This window comes from Phalacrocorax carbo, unplaced genomic scaffold, assembly GCF_963921805.1.
Source record: "Phalacrocorax carbo unplaced genomic scaffold, bPhaCar2.1 SCAFFOLD_292, whole genome shotgun sequence".
NCBI lineage: Eukaryota > Metazoa > Chordata > Aves > Suliformes > Phalacrocoracidae > Phalacrocorax > Phalacrocorax carbo.
Window position 1 is genome coordinate 19,842 of NW_026990532.1, and position 15,448 is coordinate 35,289.

Below are 15,448 nucleotides of genomic sequence, written 5' to 3' on the forward strand. Positions count from 1 at the left end.
AAATGGCGGCGGGCGGTGGTGGCGGCCATGTTGGGGGAGGGAAAATGGCGGCGGCGGCGGGTCCTCATAGAGAGACGTGAGCGAGGTGGGGGTGGGGACGTTTATTGGGGGGGCGGGGGGAGAACGAGGGGAATGGGGGGACACGGGGAGGACAAGGGGGGACAGGGGGGATGGGGGGACAAGGGGGGGACAGGGGGGGACTTCAGGGCCCCCCCGCTGCCCCCCCTCGGCGGGGCGGGGCCTCCAGGGGGCGCTGCAGCTGCTCCAGCTCCTCTGCCAGCCTGAGGAGGGGTGGGGACAGAGGGGTGAGTAGGCGTGGCCGGGTTGTGGGCGGGGCCCGGGGAGGGGTAGGCGGGGCCCGGAGGGAGAACCCACCTATCCCTGCGGCGCAGGCTGATCTGCCGCCGGCCGAGCTCCGCCCCCATCCGCTGCCGCGCCCCCTCCTCCTCCTGCGCCACCAATCGCCTGCGGGACCCGGGCGCTTGGGGGCGGGGCCGGCCAGGTGGGGGGTGGAGCCAGGCATCCGGGGGGCGGGGTTAGATAGCCGGGGGTGGGGTCAGGCATCGGGGGAGGGGACCCAGGTGTTCAGGGGGAGGGGCCAGGAATCCGGGGGAGGGGCCAGGGATGCAGGGAGTGGGGCCATGGATGCAGGGGGGCGGGGCCTGGGATCCAGGGGTGTCAGGACTTCAGGGGGCGGGGCCAGGACACCAAGGGGCGGGGCCAGGAATTGGGGGTGGAGCCAAGCTTCAGGGGCAGGAGCTGTGGGTGGGTCCAGGTAGTGAGGGTGGGGCCAGGCATTGGGGTGGAGCCAAGCATGCAGGGGAGGGGACCCAGGTGCTCAGGGGCGGGGCCAGGACTCAAGGGGGCGGGGCCAGGACTGGGGGGGCAGGGCCAGGGTCTGGGGTTGTGGCTGGGGTTCCAGGGGGCAGGGGCAGGACTCCAGGGGGCGGGGCCAGGATCTGGGGTTGTGGCTGGGGTTCCAGGGGGCGGGGCCAGGACTCCAGGGGGCGGGGCCAGGATCTGGGGTTGTGGCTGGGGTTCCAGGGGGCGGGGCCAGGACTCCGGGGGGGCGGGGCCAGGATCTGGGGTTGTGGATGGGGTTCCAGGGGGCGGGGCCAGGACTCCGGGGGGGCGGGGCCATCACTCACGCGGCCAGGTAGGCTTCGTGCCCCAGGTGTCCCTCTGCCTCCAGCAGGCGGCGCTCTGGGGGGCGGGGCCTGTCACCACCCCGCCCCCCCGGGTGGCCCCGCCCTCCGGGAAGGCGGGGGGGGCTGGGGGAGGGTTTGGGGACCCCCCCCCCCGGCGTTTGGGGGCTCACCCTGCCTCAGCAGCTTCTCCCGCGCCTCCTCCAGTCGCACCAGTTCAGCCTCCAGCTGGGCCGGGGCCTGCGGGGAAGGGGACCCGGGCGTCCGGGGGGGTCCCCGACACCCCGGGGGGCGGTCCCCAACAGGCCGAGGGGGGTCCCCGACACCCAGTGGGGGGGTCCCCGGCACCCCGAGCTCACGTGCGCCTCCCGCAGGCGTTTGTGCTCCTCCATGATGTCATCGAGCTGCCGCCAGAAGTCCTGCCTGCGGGGGAAGGGCAGGGTGACCCCCCGGGGTGGGGGTGGGGCGGGTGACACCCCCCCCCGCGCAGGGTGACCCCCGGCGACCCCCAACCCACCTGTGTCCCCGGCGCAGGTGACGCAGGCGACCCTGCGCCTCCCCCGCCCCTGCCAGGTCCCGCTGGCGGCTCAGGCAGAGCCCCCGGCGCCTGCGGGGTCAGAGGTCAACGGGGGGTCAAAGGTCACGGGGTCAAGGGTTCAGGGGTCGCCGGGGGTCAGAGGTCATCAGGGTGTCAGGGGTCGCTGGGGGGCAGGGGTCAGCAGGGGGTCTTGGAGGGGTCAAGGGGCAGTTGGGGGCACAGAGAGGTCCCTGGGGTCAGGGGTCACTGGGGGTGGGGCTGAGAGGTCACCGGGGTCAGGGGTCACCGGGGGTCAGGGGTCACCAGGTGATGTGGGTCAGGGGTCACCAGGCTGCCAGGGGTCGGGGTCACGAGGGGCGTGTGGGGTCAGAGGTCACGGGGGGTCTGGGTGGGGTCAGGGGTCACCAGGGGCGTGTGGGGTCAGAGGTCACGGGGGTTCTGGGGGGGTCAGGGGTCACCAGGGGTGTGTGGGGTCAGAGGTCACGGGGGTTCTGGGGGGGTCAGGGGTCACCAGGGGTGTGTGGGGTCAGAGGTCACGGGGGGTCTGGGTGGGGTCAGGGGTCACCAGGGGCGTGTGGGGTCAGAGGTCACAGGGGGTCTGGGGGGGTCAGGGGTCACCAGGGGCGTGTGGGGTCAGAGGTCACAGGGGGTCTGGGGGGGTCAGGGGTCACCAGGGGCGTGTGGGGTCAGAGGTCACGGGGGGTCTGGGTGGGGTCAGGGGTCACGAGGGGCATGTGGGGTCAGGAGTCACGGGGGGTCTGGGTGGTCAGGGGTCACGAGGGGCGTGTGGGGTCAGGGGTCACGGGGGGTCTGGGGGGTCAGGGGTCACCAGGGGCATGTGGGGTCAGGGGTCACGGGGGGTCACAGGGTGACCCTGTCACATCCGTAGCCCCTCCCGCTCACCTTTGACCTTCGGCCTCCACCTCCTCCCTGCGCAGCCGCCCCACCCGCAGCGCCTCTGCGGGGGAGGGGACACAGGCGTCCGGGAAAGGGGCCCCACCCCCACCCAGGGCACCCCCAAAAGGGGGTGTGGAGGGGTGTGGGGGGTGCCCTGACCCCAGGGTGGGGGGTCACGGGGTCGGAACGGCCACGCCTCACCCTGCTTCTGCTGCCAGAGCCCCTCCAGCGCCGCCCGACGCTCCTCCACTGCGGGGAGAGGGGTCGGCACCCGCGCACCCCAAACGCCAACGGGTGCCCCCCCCAAACCCCAGGGACCCCCATCCCGGGGGGCCTGGGGGTACCCCAGTCCCCCCCCGCCCCCGAACGTTGGGGTCCCCCACCCACAGCCCGGGGTCCCCCCCATCGCGGCGGCCGTGGGGCGACTCACGCTGCTCCAGGTGCCGCTGCAGCCCCTCGCCGCGGCCTCGCGCCTCCGCCAGCTCCCGCGCGGCGGCCTGACGCGCTGCGGGGACGGACGGACACGCGGATGGACGGACAGACGGGTGCCGTGGGGACGGACAGAGGGACGTGGCGTGGTGGTGGTGGGGAGGAGACACACGACCACGGGGCTCACCTTGGTGCAGGCTGCGGAGCCGCCCCAGCAGCGCCTCCAGGCGCGGGGTCCCCGCGGGGGGATGGGGGATGCCTGAGGGGGGGGACACCTGGTGACACCCACGTCCTTCCCTGGGGACACCCGGTGACACCCACCTCTCTCCCGGTGACACGCACGTCCCTCCCTGGGGACACCTACATCCCTCCCAGTGACACCCATGTCCCTCCCTGGTGACACCCAGGGACACCCACGTCCCTCCCCAGTGACCCCTGGTGACACCCGGGGACCCCCACGTCCCTCCCCGGTGACCCCTGGTGACACCCACGTCCCTCCCCAGGGACACCCGTGAACACCCACGTCTCTCCTGGTGACACCCATGTCCCTCCCCAGTGACACCTGGGGACACCCACATCCCTCCCCAGTGACACCCGGGGACCCCCACGTCCTTCCCCGGGAACACCCATGTCCCTCCCCAGTGACCCCTGGTGACACCCGGGGACACCCACATCCCTCCCCGGTGACCCCTGGTGACACCCAGTGACACCCGGGGACCCCCACGTCCCTCCCCGGTGACCCCTGGTGACACCCAGTGACACCCACGTCCCTCCCCAGTGACACCCAGGGACCCCCATGTCCCTCCCCAGTGACCCCTGGTGACACCCACATCCCTCCCCAGTGACACCCGGGGACCCCCACATCCTTCCCCGGGGTCACCCACGTCCCTCCCCAGGGACACCCGTGAACACCCACGTCTCTCCTGGTGACACCCATGTCCCTCCCCAGTGACACCCGGGGAAACCCATGTCCCTCCCCAGTGACACCCACATCCCTCCCCGGTGACACCCAGGGACACCCATGTCCCTCCCCAGTGACCCCTGGTGACACCCGGGGACACCCACGTCCCTCCCTGGTGACCCCTGGTGACACCCAGTGACACCCGCGTCCCTCCCCAGTGACACCTGGGGACAACCATGTCCCTCCCCAGTGACACCCGGGGACACCCATGTCCATCCCCAGTGACCCCTGGTGACACCCAGTGACACCCACGTCCCTCCCCGCTGACACCCGGGGACACCTGGTGACCCCGCAGCCCCTCACCGCCTCGGTTACCCGCCATGGCCGCCGCCTGTGGGGACACGGGGGACGATGGCGCCGGCGGGCACGGGACGGCCCCTCGCGCCTCCCGCGCCCCGACACCCTCCGCTGTCCCCAATTCCCGCTTTTTTCGCTCCCGTTTCCCTTCCATTTGCTGTCCTTTCTGTCTTTGCCCCCCATTTTCCATCCCTTTTCCCCCCATTTTCACCCCCTCTCCCCCTTTTCTGTCATATCCCCCCCATTTTCTCTCCCTCCCCCACACCTCTCCTGTCACTTCTTCCCGCCATTTTCTGTCACGTCTTTCCTCCCCTTTCTGCCTCCTCTTGCCCATCTCTGTCCCCTCTTCCCCCCCTTTTCTGTCACGTTTCCCCCCATTTTCTGCCCCCTTTTCACCCTCCATTTTCTCTCCCCTTTTCCCTTCCTTTCGGTCACATTTTCCCTCCGTTTCTTGTCCCTTTTCCCCCCATTTTCTGTCCCCTCCCTCACCTCCCTCCTGTCACCTCCTCCCGCCATTTTGTTCCTTTCCCCTCAGTGTCACCTCTTTGCCCCCCATTTTCCATCCATTTTCCCGCCATTTTCCATCCCTTTCCCCCCATTTTCCATCCCTTTTCCCCCCATTTTCCATCCCTTTTCCCCCCATTTTCCATCCCTTTTCCCCCCATTTTCCATCCCTTTTCCCTCCATTTTCCACCCCCTCTCCCCCTTTTCTGTCATATCCCCCCCATTATCTCTCCCTCCCCCACACCTCTCCTGTCACTTCTTCCCGCCATTTTCTGTCACGTCTTTCCTCCCCTTTCTGCCTCCTCTTGCCCATCTCTGTCCCCTCTTCCACCCCCTTTTCTGTCATGTTTCCCCCCATTTTCTGCCCCCTTTTCACCCTCCATTTTCTCTCCCCTTTTCCCTTCCTTTTGGTCACATTTTCCCTCCGCTTCTTGTCCCTTTTCCCCCCATTTTCTGTCCTCTCCCTCACCCCCCTCCTGTCACCTCCTCCCGCCATTTTGTCCCTTTCCCCCCAGTGTCACCTCTTTGCCCCCCATTTTCCATCCCTTTTCTCTCCTTTTCCATCCCTTTTCCCTCCATTTTCCACCCCCTCTCCCCCTTTTCTGTCATATCCCCCCCATTTTCTCTCCCTCCCCCACACCTCTCCTGTCACTTCTTCCCGCCATTTTCTGTCACGTCTTTCCTCCCCTTTCTGCCTCCTCTTGCCCATCTCTGTCCCCTCTTCCCCCCCTTTTCTGTCATGTTTCCCCCCATTTTCTGCCCCCTTTTCACCCTCCATTTTCTCTCCCCTTTTCCCTTCCTCTCGGTCACATTTTCCCTCCGCTTCTTGTCCCTTTTCCCCCCATTTTCTGTCCCCTCCCTCACCTCCCTCCTGTCACCTCCTCCTGCCATTTTGTGCCTTCCCCCCAGTGTCACCTCTTTGCCCCCCATTTTCCATCACCCCCCAGCCTTTTCTGTCCCCTTTTCCCTCCCTTTTCTCTCTTTCCTCCATTTTCTGTCCCATCTTCCCCCCATTTTCATCCCCTTCCCCCCATTTTCATCCCCTTCCCCCCATTTTCTGTCCCCTCACCCCCCTTTTCTCTCCCACTCTCCCCCTTTTCTCACCCCTTCCCTCCATTTTCTGTCCCTCCTTTTCCACCCCCTTTCCCCACGTTTTCTGTCACATTTCCCTCCATTTTCCGTCCCCTCTCCCACCCTTTCACCCTCCGCCCTTTCTCACCCCTCCACCCACTGCTCCCTCCCCCGGTGTGATGTCACCCATGACATCACCGCCCTATGACCTCACTCCCCCCCATCTCCCCCACCCCAACACAGGGGACTCTTTTTCTCCGGCGACCATTTTATTCCCCCCCCCGGGGCAGGGGCTGGGGCGGTGGGGGGGGGTGGGGGGCTCAGCCTTCGGCCTCGGCCCCCTCGGGGCGGCCGGGGGCGGCGCAATATGGCGGCGGGTAGCGGATGAAGAGCCAGTCCTCCTCCTTCTTCAGCCAGCGCAGCAGCTTCGTCAGCACCCCGATGGCGCCCGCCTTCGTCACCAGCGGGCTGAAGCAGCCGTACAGCTCGAACTTGCTCGTCACCTGCGCCCGGGGGAAGGAACCGGCCCGCCCGTTAACTCTGGTCCCTACCGATGGCGCCGCCGGCGAGCATCCCCCCGTTAACTCTGGTCCCTACTGGTGGCGCCGCTGGCAAGCGCCTGGATGAAGTGGTGGTGCTCCCAGTGAGCGCCCGTTAACTCTGAAACCTACTGAGAGCACTGCAAGTGACCGCCCTGTTAACCCTGGGACCTACTGACAGCGCTGTGAGCATGCCCTCCCTGTTAACTATGGGACCTACTGACACTGCTGTGAGCGTGCCCTCCCTGTTAACTCTGGGACCTACTGATGGCACCACCACCTAGCAACTCCCGCTAACTCTGGTCCCTACTGGTGGCGCCGCCGGCAAGCGCCTGGATTAAGTGGTGGTGCTCCCAGTTAGCGCCCGTTAACTCTGAAACCTACTGAGAGCACTGCAAGTGACCCCCCATTAACTCTGGGACCTACTGATGGCGCTGTGAGCGTGCCCTCCCTGTTAACTCTGGAACCTACTGATGGCGCTGCCAGCTAGCAACCCCTGTTAACTCTGGACCCTACTGATGGTGCTGCCAGCTAGCAACCCCCGTTAACTCTGGACCCTACTGATGGCACCGCCAGCTAGCAACCCGTTAACTCGGAAATCTACTGGTGGCGCTGCCAGCTAGCAACCCCCGTTAACTCTGGACCCTACTGATGGCACCGCCAGCTAGCAACCCCTGTTAACTCGGAGATCTACTGGTGGCGCCACCAGCTAGCAACCCCTGTTAACTCTGGACCCTACCGATGGCGCCGCCAGCTAGCAACCCCCGTTAACTCTGGACCCTACTGGTGGTGCCACCAGCTAGCAACCCCCATTAACTCTGGACCCTACCGATGGCGCCGCCAGCTAGCAACCCCCGTTAACTCTGGACCCTACTGGTCGTGCCACCAGCTAGCAACCCCCGTTAACTCTGGACCCTACTGATGGCGCCGCCAGCTAGCAACCCCCGTTAACTCTGGACCCTACTGATGGCGCCGCCAGCTAGCAACCCCTGTTAACTCTGGGCCCTACCGATGGCGCCGCCAGCTAGCAACCCGTTAACTCTGGACCCTACTGATGGCGCCGCCAGCTAGCAACCCCCGTTAACTCTGGACCCTACTGATGGCACCGCCAGCTAGCAACCCCCGTTAACTCTGGACCCTACTGATGGCGCCGCCAGCTAGCAACCCCCGTTAACTCTGGACCCTACTGATGGCGCCGCCAGCTAGCAACCCCCGTTAACTCTGGACCCTACCGATGGCGCCGCCAGCTAGCAACCCCCGTTAACTCTGGACCCTACCGATGGCGCCGCCAGCTAGCAACCCCCGTTAACTCTGGACCCTACCGATGGCGCCGCCAGCTAGCAACCCCGTTAACTCTGGACCCTACTGACATCCCCCCAGCCCGGTGCCTCACCCAGGCCAAGAGCGTCTCCTTCTCAGCCACGTGGTAGAGGAGGCGCAGGGGCCGGTGGGGGCTGTGCACGCGGCTGTGCAGGTAGTGGTACAGGTCGAAGAGGCGGTGTTGCTCCTCCTCGCTGGTGTAGGGCTCCTCCAGCTCGGGGCTGAAGCCGGGACGGGGGTGTCAGGCGCGCAATGGGTGACACCCACCCCTCCCCCACCCCCCCACCCCCCCACCCCCCGATTTGGGGGCGTCGCCGCCGCCCCCCGTCCTGCCCCCTCCCCCGGCCTTCGCACCTGGTAAACTGCGGCAACTGTTGCATCTCCTCCGGCCCTTCCAAGGGCTTGTAGAGAAAATGGCGGAGCTCGGGGGCGCCGGGGCGGGCAGGGCCGTACCCCGCCCCACCCCGCACCGCCGCCCCCAACTCCCCCAACCACCCCTGCGCCCGCAGCGCCTCCTCCAGGCGCCGACGGCAGCCGGCCGCCGCGTAGAAACCCTCGCGCTCCGTCGAGAGGAGGATGAGCGTCACCCCGACGCCGCCGGTCCCGCCGCCCTCCTCCTCCTCGCCCAGCGCCGCCGCGTAGGCGTAGAAGTAACCGTCGGGGTTGAACCGGGGGAGGCAAACGGGGGTCCACACCTCGCCCGCCCCTACCCCGCTCCCTAAGAGGTTGAGGAGGAGGTGAAGGTCGCTGGCGCACAACCGGCCGCCCTCGGCCAAAGCCCGTTGCCGCGCCGCCGTCACCAACCGCCCGCCGGCCGCCAACAAGGCCAAGGCCGGGGCGGGGACGGCGGCGGCGGCGGCGCGACGGAGGGCGGCCGAAACCCCCCTCCGGAGCTGACCGGGGAGCGGGAGGCAGCGCGCGGCCCCCAGCAGCAGCCGCCCGTCGGCCGCCGCGCCCGACAGGAGACGGTCGAGGACGGCTTCGGCGCCGGCCAGGAGGCGCCGGAGGTCGTAACCGCGGCGGCGGGCGAAGACGCGGGCGATGCCGCCGCGGGTGAGGAGGCTGAGGATCTGCTCGTGGACGAAGGCCAGCTCCCGCCGCAGCTGCGCCGCCGACTGTCGCGTGCGGGACACCGACACCAGGAGCAGCGGCCCCCGTTGCTCGAACACCAGCGTCCGGTCCTCTGCGGGGACAGGCGGAGGGGTGAGTGATGGGGGGGGGGTGTGGGGTGTGGGGGGGTGTGGGGGGGTGTGGGGTACCTGTGGGGGGTGGTTTGGGGCGCTGGTTGGTCGCGGGGGGCTGTACTCGGGAGGGGTGATATGAGGGAAGGGGGTTTTTGGGGGGTGGGTGTTTTTGGGGGGGGGGTGTTTTGGGGGCGACTGTACCCAGGTGGGGTGTTTTGGGGAGGGGTGTTTAGGGGGCGACTGTACCCAGGGGGGGTGTTTTGGGGGGCTGGTTGTTTTTGGGAGCGACTGTACCCGGGGGGGGTGTTTTGGGGGTGACTGTACACAGGGGGGGTGTTTTGGGGAGGGGTGTTTAGGGGGCGACTGTACCCAGGGGGGGTGTTTTGGGGGGGTGGTTGTTTTTGGGAGCGACTACCCGGGGGGGGTGTTTTGGGGGCGACTGTACCCGGGGGGGTGTTTTGGGGAGGGGTGTTTTGGGGGCGACTGTACCCAGGGGGGGTGTTTTGGGGGGGTGGTTTTTTTAGAGGTATCACTTTGGGGGCAACTGTACCCAGGGAGTTGTTTTGGGGGTGACTGTACCCAGGGGAGGTATTTGGGGGGGTTTGTTTGGGGGGTGGGCTGTTTTGGGGGCGACTCTACACGGAGGGAGTGGTTTGGGGGGGGTGTTTTGGGGAGGGTGTTTTGGGGGGGTGTTTTGGGGGGGGTTGTCTTTGGGAGGGGGTTGTTTTGGGGGGGTTGTTTTTAGGTGGGGGGTTTGGGGGGGGGTTGTTTTGGGGGGTTTGTTTTAGGTGGGGGTTGGTTTTAGGGTGGGTTTTTTTAGGGGGGGTTGTTTTGGTGGGGTTGTTTTGGGGAGGGGGTTGTTTTAGGGGGTGGTTGGTTTTTTTGGGGGGGTTGTTTTGGGGGGTAGTTTTAGGGGGGGTGTTTTTTGGGGGTGTGTGTTTTAGGTGGGTTTGGTTTTTTTGGGGGGGGGTGTTTTTAGGGGGGTTGTTTGGGGGGGGTTGTTTTTGGGGGGGTTGTTTTAGGGGGGGTTGTTTTTGGGTGGGGCGACTGTACCCAAGGGGCGGGTTGCTTTTGGGGATGTGCCTGTACCCGAAGGAGGGGGGTGTGTTGGGGGTGTATGGGGGTGGGGTGGGGGGGGTGTTTTCGGGCTGGCGCTTGTTTGGGGGGGTTGGGGGGGGTGTCTCCCCGCCGGCCCCGCCCCTACCGGAGCAGATGGCGCGGATGGCGTTGCCGCCGCTCTGGATGAAGGAGACGAGCGCCATCATGACGCCCATGGTGGCCGCCAGCGCCTCCTCGTTGCCGTGCCGGGAGTAGATGGGCTTCCCCGCCTCGCTCAGCACGAAGACGTGCTTCCGCCGGCCCCGCCACCCCGCCGCCGTCACGTCCTCCTCCCCGCCGCGCCGCCGCCCCGCCCCGGCCGCCGCCGCCGCCGCCGCCTCCTCCTCCTCCTCCTCGGCCTCCTCCTCCTCCTCCTCCTCCTCCTCCTCCTCCTCGGCCGCCGCCTCCTCGCGCTCGCGCCCCGCGGACGGGATGGCCGCCGCCGCCTCGCCCTCCGCCGCCTCCGTGACGGGTGCTGGGGGTGGGGGCACCTGGGCGTCGGCGCCACGCCCAAAGGGGACCTGCCCCGGGTGTCCCGGCCCCGCCCAAAGGGATCCCTGGGTGTCCCGGCCCCGCCCAAAGGGACCCCAGGGTGTCCCGGCCCCGCCCATAGGGATCCCTGGGTGTCCCGGCCCCGCCCAAAGGGATCCCTGGGTGTCCTGGCCCCGCCCAAAGGGATCCCTGGGTGTCCCGGCCCCGCCCAAAGGGACCCCAGGGTGTCCCGGCCCCACCCAAAGGGATCCCTGGGTGTCCTGGCCCCGCCCAAAGGGGACCCCAGGGTGTCCCGGCCCCGCCCAAAGGGATCCCTGGGTGTCCTGGCCCCGCCCAAAGGGGACCCCAGGGTGTCCCAGCCCCACCCAAAGGGATCCCTGGGTATCCTGGCCCCGCCCAAAGGGATCCCTGGGTGTCCTGGCCCCACCCAAAGGGGACCCCAGAGTGTCCCGGCCCCGCCCAAAGGGATCCCTGGGTGTCCCGGCCCCGCCCAAAGGGATCCCTGGGTGTCCTGGCCCCACCCAAAGGGGACCCCAGAGTGTCCCGGCCCCGCCCAAAGGGATCCCTGGGGGTCCCGGCCCCGCCCAAAGGGATCCCTGGGTGTCCTGGCCCCACCCAAAGGGGACCCCAGGGTGTCCCGGCCCCGCCCAAAGGGATCCCTGGGGGTCCCGGCCCCCACCTGAGGGTTCGGGGCTCCCCTGGCGGGGGGCGGAGCCGGGCGTCACCGCCGCCATGGCCACCTGCAGGGGTCGGGCTTCAGGCCACGCCCAAACACCCTTGAGGGAGGTGGGGCATCTCCAGGCCACACCCTTTGCCCAATAACCACGCCCCCAGCTTTAGCCACGCCCCCCGGGCCTCACCTCAGGGCCCCAACCCTGGTGGGCTCAGCCCTGGTGCGCATGGCCACGCCCCCTACACCTAAGCCATGCCTCCACCTGGGCCACGCCCCCATAACCCGCTCATGTTAAGCCACGCCCCTTCGGTTTAACCACGCCCCAAGAGTCACACCCAGGCCTGTGGCCCCGCCCCCGGCTCCCGGCCACGCCCCTAGAGGGTGGTCCCTCTAAGCCCCGCCCCTGACCACGCAGCCACGCCTCTACCCGGCACTAAGCCCCGCCCACGTCGCGTCGCCCCGGGAGACCGCCCATAGCCGCGCCCCGAGACCCTCTGGCCACGCCCCCGGGAGGGACCCGCCGTAGCCCCGCCCCCGTTAAACCACGCCCCCGTCCCAACGCACCGCCCCCCCGCCGGGATCTCCCCCCCCCCGCCGCCGCCGCGCGACCCCCGTCCCGGCCCCGCCCCGGCCCCGCCCCCGCGCTGGTCCCGCCCCCGCGCTGGCCCCGCCCCGCCCCGCTCACGCGCCCCGCGGCCCCGCTCCCGCCGCCGCCGCCGCTTCCGGGACCCGCCGCGCCGCGCGCCCGGTGACGTCACCGCGCCGCCCCGCGCCCCGCGCCGCCAATCCGCGCCCGGCGCGGGGACGCGAGGCGCGGCCTCCCCGCGCCGGCCAATCACAGAGCGCGGGGCGGGGCCGGGGCCTGTGGGCGGGGCTGGGGGCGTCACTTTTGGCGGGTTCCTCCCTTCTCCCCCCCTCCTCCACCCCCCATCCTGCCACCTCGTGACGACCCCTCGCGGCCGCCCGACGTCACCCGCCCCTTGCTGACGTCACCCGCGAGGGGCGGGGCCGGGGCACTCAGCGCCCCGTGACCCGGACGCCTGGGTCCGCTCTGACCCCGCCCCCGGCCCTATAGGGGCTATAGGGGACCCTCCCCGGCCCCACAGGGACCCCCCGGGGTGCTATAGGGGCCATAGGGAGCCCCCCCAGACCCTATAGGGGACCCCTCCATGCCCTATAGGGGCTATAGGGCACCCACTGAGGCTCAAGAGGGCCTATGAGGGACCGCCAAAGGTGCTATAGGGGCCACAGGGACCCCCCCGGCCCTGTAAGATCTATAGGGACCAGGTAAGAGGGCCTGTATGTGTCCCCCCAAGCACTATAGGGCACCTGCTGAGGCTCAATAGGGGCTATGAGGGACCCTCAGGGGTGCTATAGGGGCCGTAGGGCCCTACAGAGCCTATGGGGTTGCCCTCAGATGCTACAGGAGCTATAGGGACCAGGCAAGAGGGCCTATAGGAGCCCCCTCAGAGCGCTATAGGGGCTATAGGGCACTTGCTGAGGCTCAAGAGGGGCTATGAGGGATCCCCGGGGCTCTGTAGAGTCTATAGGGACCCTCCAGGGGTGCTACAGCGGCCACAGGGAGCCCCCAGATGCTATAGGGACCACGGGGATCCCTCCCCACACCCTACAGGGAAGCCCAGGGTTGCTATAGGGGCCGTAGGAGCCTCCCCCCCCCGAACCTATGGGGCTATAGGGACCCCAAGGGTTGCTATAGGGGCCATAGGGAACCCCCCATGCCCTATAGGAGCTATAGGGACCAGGCAAGAGGGCCTATAGGAACCCCTCAGAGCGCTATAGGGGCTATAGGGCACTTGCTGAGGCTCAAGAAGGGCTACAAGGGACCTGCTGGGGTGCTATATGGGCCACAGGAGCCCCCCGGACCCTATAGGGGCTATAGGGACCCCTCCCCAGGCCCTATAGGGACCCCCAGGGGTGCTACAGGGTCCATAGGGAGCCGCCCGGACCCTATAGGGGCCATAGGGCCTCCCCCAACCCCGGGTACACTGCGGGGGCGGGGCTTAGCCGAGCGGGGGGCGTGGCCTGAGGGTCCCACCCCCCCGATCCCCCCCCGCCTGGGGAGGGGGCACCCATGGGTGGGGGAGGGGGCACCCATGGGGACCCGGGCGGGGCGGGGGGCGGGGCGGGGGGGGAGGGGCGGGCGCAGCACTTCCTGCCGCAGGAAGGGGAAGCGCCAGGAGGGCCCCGGGCGCGCGGGGGGACCCAGGCCTTCGGGTGACCCCCCCTCCCCTCCCCCCACCGACCCCCCCCTCCCCCCTCGAGACGACGTCACTGCCCGCCGCGCGCTGCGACCCCCCCCTCCCCCCTCCTCAGGTGAGCGCGGGGCCCCTGGGGGGGGGAGGGGCGGCGGGGGGGAGGGGCGGGGGGGGCGAACGCCTGGGTACCCCCCTGCGGTGGGGGAGGGGCTGACCAGGACCCCGCCCCTCCCCCCCCCCAGGTCCAGCCGAGCCCCCCCCGGCCCCCCCCCATGGACGTCACCTACGCCGTGGTCAACAAGGCGCGCCGGGGGGGCGGGGCCGGCGGCCGGGACCCCGCCCCCTCCGGCCGGGACCCCACCCCCTTCGGCTGGGAGCCCGCCTCCTCCGGCCGGGACCCCGCCTCCTTCGGACGTGACTCCGCCCCCTGCGACCGAAGCCCCGCCCCCGCCAGACGAGAGCCCACCCCCCTCCCCGGGAGCCCCCAGCGGCGCCCCTCCCCCACCCGCGGTGAGTGGGCCGGGGGGGAGGGGGCGGGGCAGCCCCACAGCATCCGTATGACCCCATCCCCTATAGCCCCTCCCCCACCCCACAGGGCCCTGCCCACCCCCTACGGCTCCGCCCACCCCCGCCCCCTATAGAACCCTTCCGGCCCCTCCCCCCACCCTGGAGGGCTCCACCCCCAACCCCCCCCCAGCAGCTCCCGCCCCTATAGATCCATACGCTCCCTCCCAGCCCCTATAGACGCTGTGCCACGCCCACCCCCATGGGGCAGCCCTGGGCCCTATAGTCTCCATATGCTCCCCATAGGGTCTGTGTGGGCCCTATAGTCTCCATATGCTCCCCATAGGGTCTGTGTGGGCCCTATAGTCTCTATATGGACCCTATAGGGTCTATGTGGGCCCTATAGGGTCTCTATGGACCCTCTGGTGACCATGTGACCCGCCCCCACCCCCCAGGGGAGGGGTCAGAGGCTCCTATAGGATCCATAAGGGTCCCTATAGGGGGCATTTGGGGGGGGGGGGGGGGGCGGGGCTCTGACCTTCCTCCTCCCCCTCCTCAGCCTTGGCCCCGCCCACTGACGACGCCTACGAGGTGGTGACCCCTCCCCCTGGCGCCGCCCCCCGCCTCGGTGAGCACCCAGGGTGGGGGAGGGGAGGGGGGCCCCGCCCCCCCTTGACCTTTTCCCTTCCCCCCCCTTTTGACCTTTGACCTTTGACCCCTCCAGGTTTCAACTTCCGCATCGGGAAACCCAAAGGACCGCGGGAACCTCCGGCCGATTGGTCGCGGGGGTGAGGGGGGGCGGGGCCCCAAAATTCATTAACCCCCCCCCAAATTCATTAAACCCCCCCAAAATTCATTAAACCCCCCCTAAAACACACAATATATTTATTATAATGAATAAAAATTGAGGGGGGGGGCGTTTGGGGGGGGGGGAGACCCGGGTGTTGGGGGTGGGGGGGTGGGAACACCCGGGTCCCCCCAAAATTGGGGGAGGGGCTTCACCCACCCCCCCCAAAAACCTTCTCCAGCAGCCGTCGGGGGGGGGCGTCGGGGGGGGGCCGTCGTTTCCTCCCCCAAATTTCCTCCTCCGTCGGTCGCTGGGCGAAACCCCAGGTCGGGGGAAGGGCGCCCCCCCCCCCCAGATATCGGGGGTCCCCCTCGGGGGTGCGGGGGGGTGGCGGGGGGTGAGGAACGCCCCCTCCCGCTTGGCCTGGGCCACCTCGGCCCGCAGGCGCTGCCCGCGCGCCTGCCGCTCGTAGCTGAGCCGCTCGCTCAGGTGGGGCCAGCGGAACCCCGGCAGGTACTGGGGGGGCGGGGGGGGGGGTCAGGGGCACCCCAATACCCGGGGGAGACCCAGCCCCCCCCCCCAAGCCCCTCAAAGGCACCCAAAACCCCTCAAAGGGACCCAAAAGGGACCCAAAGGGACCCAAAAGGGGTCCCAGGTGTCCAGGAGACCCCTGAAAGGGACCCCAAGCCCCCCCCAAAGGGACCCAAAGCCCCCCCCAAAGGGGTCCCCGCCGTCCCCGAGACCCCCAAAAGGCACCCAATCCCCCAAAGCTCCCCTAAAAGGAGTCAAATCC

General features: G+C 68.9%; 3 protein-coding genes across 6 annotated transcripts; 1 reads left to right on the forward strand and 2 right to left on the reverse strand.

Annotated features, from left to right (window-relative positions):
• Positions 1–188: 188 nt before the first annotated feature.
• Positions 189–4,432, reverse strand: SYCE1 (synaptonemal complex central element protein 1). The gene is made up of 11 exons (XM_064440569.1): positions 4,274–4,432; positions 3,197–3,268; positions 3,011–3,085; positions 2,782–2,829; positions 2,587–2,641; positions 1,663–1,752; positions 1,505–1,568; positions 1,319–1,385; positions 1,149–1,203; positions 376–465; positions 189–281 (listed from the first exon to the last, which is right to left on the reverse strand). Exons 1-11 carry the CDS (start codon positions 4,419–4,421, stop codon positions 203–205), a joined length of 843 nt encoding a protein of 280 aa, XP_064296639.1. The 5' UTR covers positions 4,422–4,432; the 3' UTR covers positions 189–202.
• Positions 4,433–6,098: 1,666 nt separating this feature from the next.
• MON1B (MON1 homolog B, secretory trafficking associated) lies at positions 6,099–11,943 on the reverse strand. 3 transcript variants are annotated; one of them, XM_064440562.1, is made up of 6 exons: positions 11,838–11,943; positions 11,155–11,215; positions 10,090–10,458; positions 8,056–8,884; positions 7,775–7,922; positions 6,099–6,345 (listed from the first exon to the last, which is right to left on the reverse strand). In XM_064440562.1, the coding sequence occupies exons 2-6, from the start codon at positions 11,207–11,209 to the stop codon at positions 6,163–6,165; spliced, it is 1,584 nt and encodes a 527-aa protein (XP_064296632.1). In that variant the 5' UTR covers positions 11,210–11,215; positions 11,838–11,943; the 3' UTR covers positions 6,099–6,162. The 3 variants fall into 3 exon arrangements, with proteins under 3 accessions (XP_064296632.1, XP_064296631.1, XP_064296633.1); XM_064440561.1 differs by having other exon boundaries at positions 11,834–11,938; XM_064440563.1 differs by having other exon boundaries at positions 11,155–11,229; positions 11,834–11,917.
• Positions 11,944–13,588: 1,645 nt separating this feature from the next.
• Positions 13,589–14,750, forward strand: LOC135311432 (tyrosine-protein phosphatase non-receptor type 18-like). Of its 2 annotated transcripts, XM_064440564.1 has the most exons (3): positions 13,599–13,874; positions 14,428–14,496; positions 14,593–14,750. In XM_064440564.1, exons 1-3 carry the CDS (start codon positions 13,637–13,639, stop codon positions 14,658–14,660), a joined length of 375 nt encoding a protein of 124 aa, XP_064296634.1. In that variant the 5' UTR covers positions 13,599–13,636; the 3' UTR covers positions 14,661–14,750. The 2 variants fall into 2 exon arrangements, with proteins under 2 accessions (XP_064296635.1, XP_064296634.1); XM_064440565.1 differs by lacking the exon at positions 14,428–14,496 and having other exon boundaries at positions 13,589–13,874; positions 14,593–14,747.
• Positions 14,751–15,448: the final 698 nt, after the last annotated feature.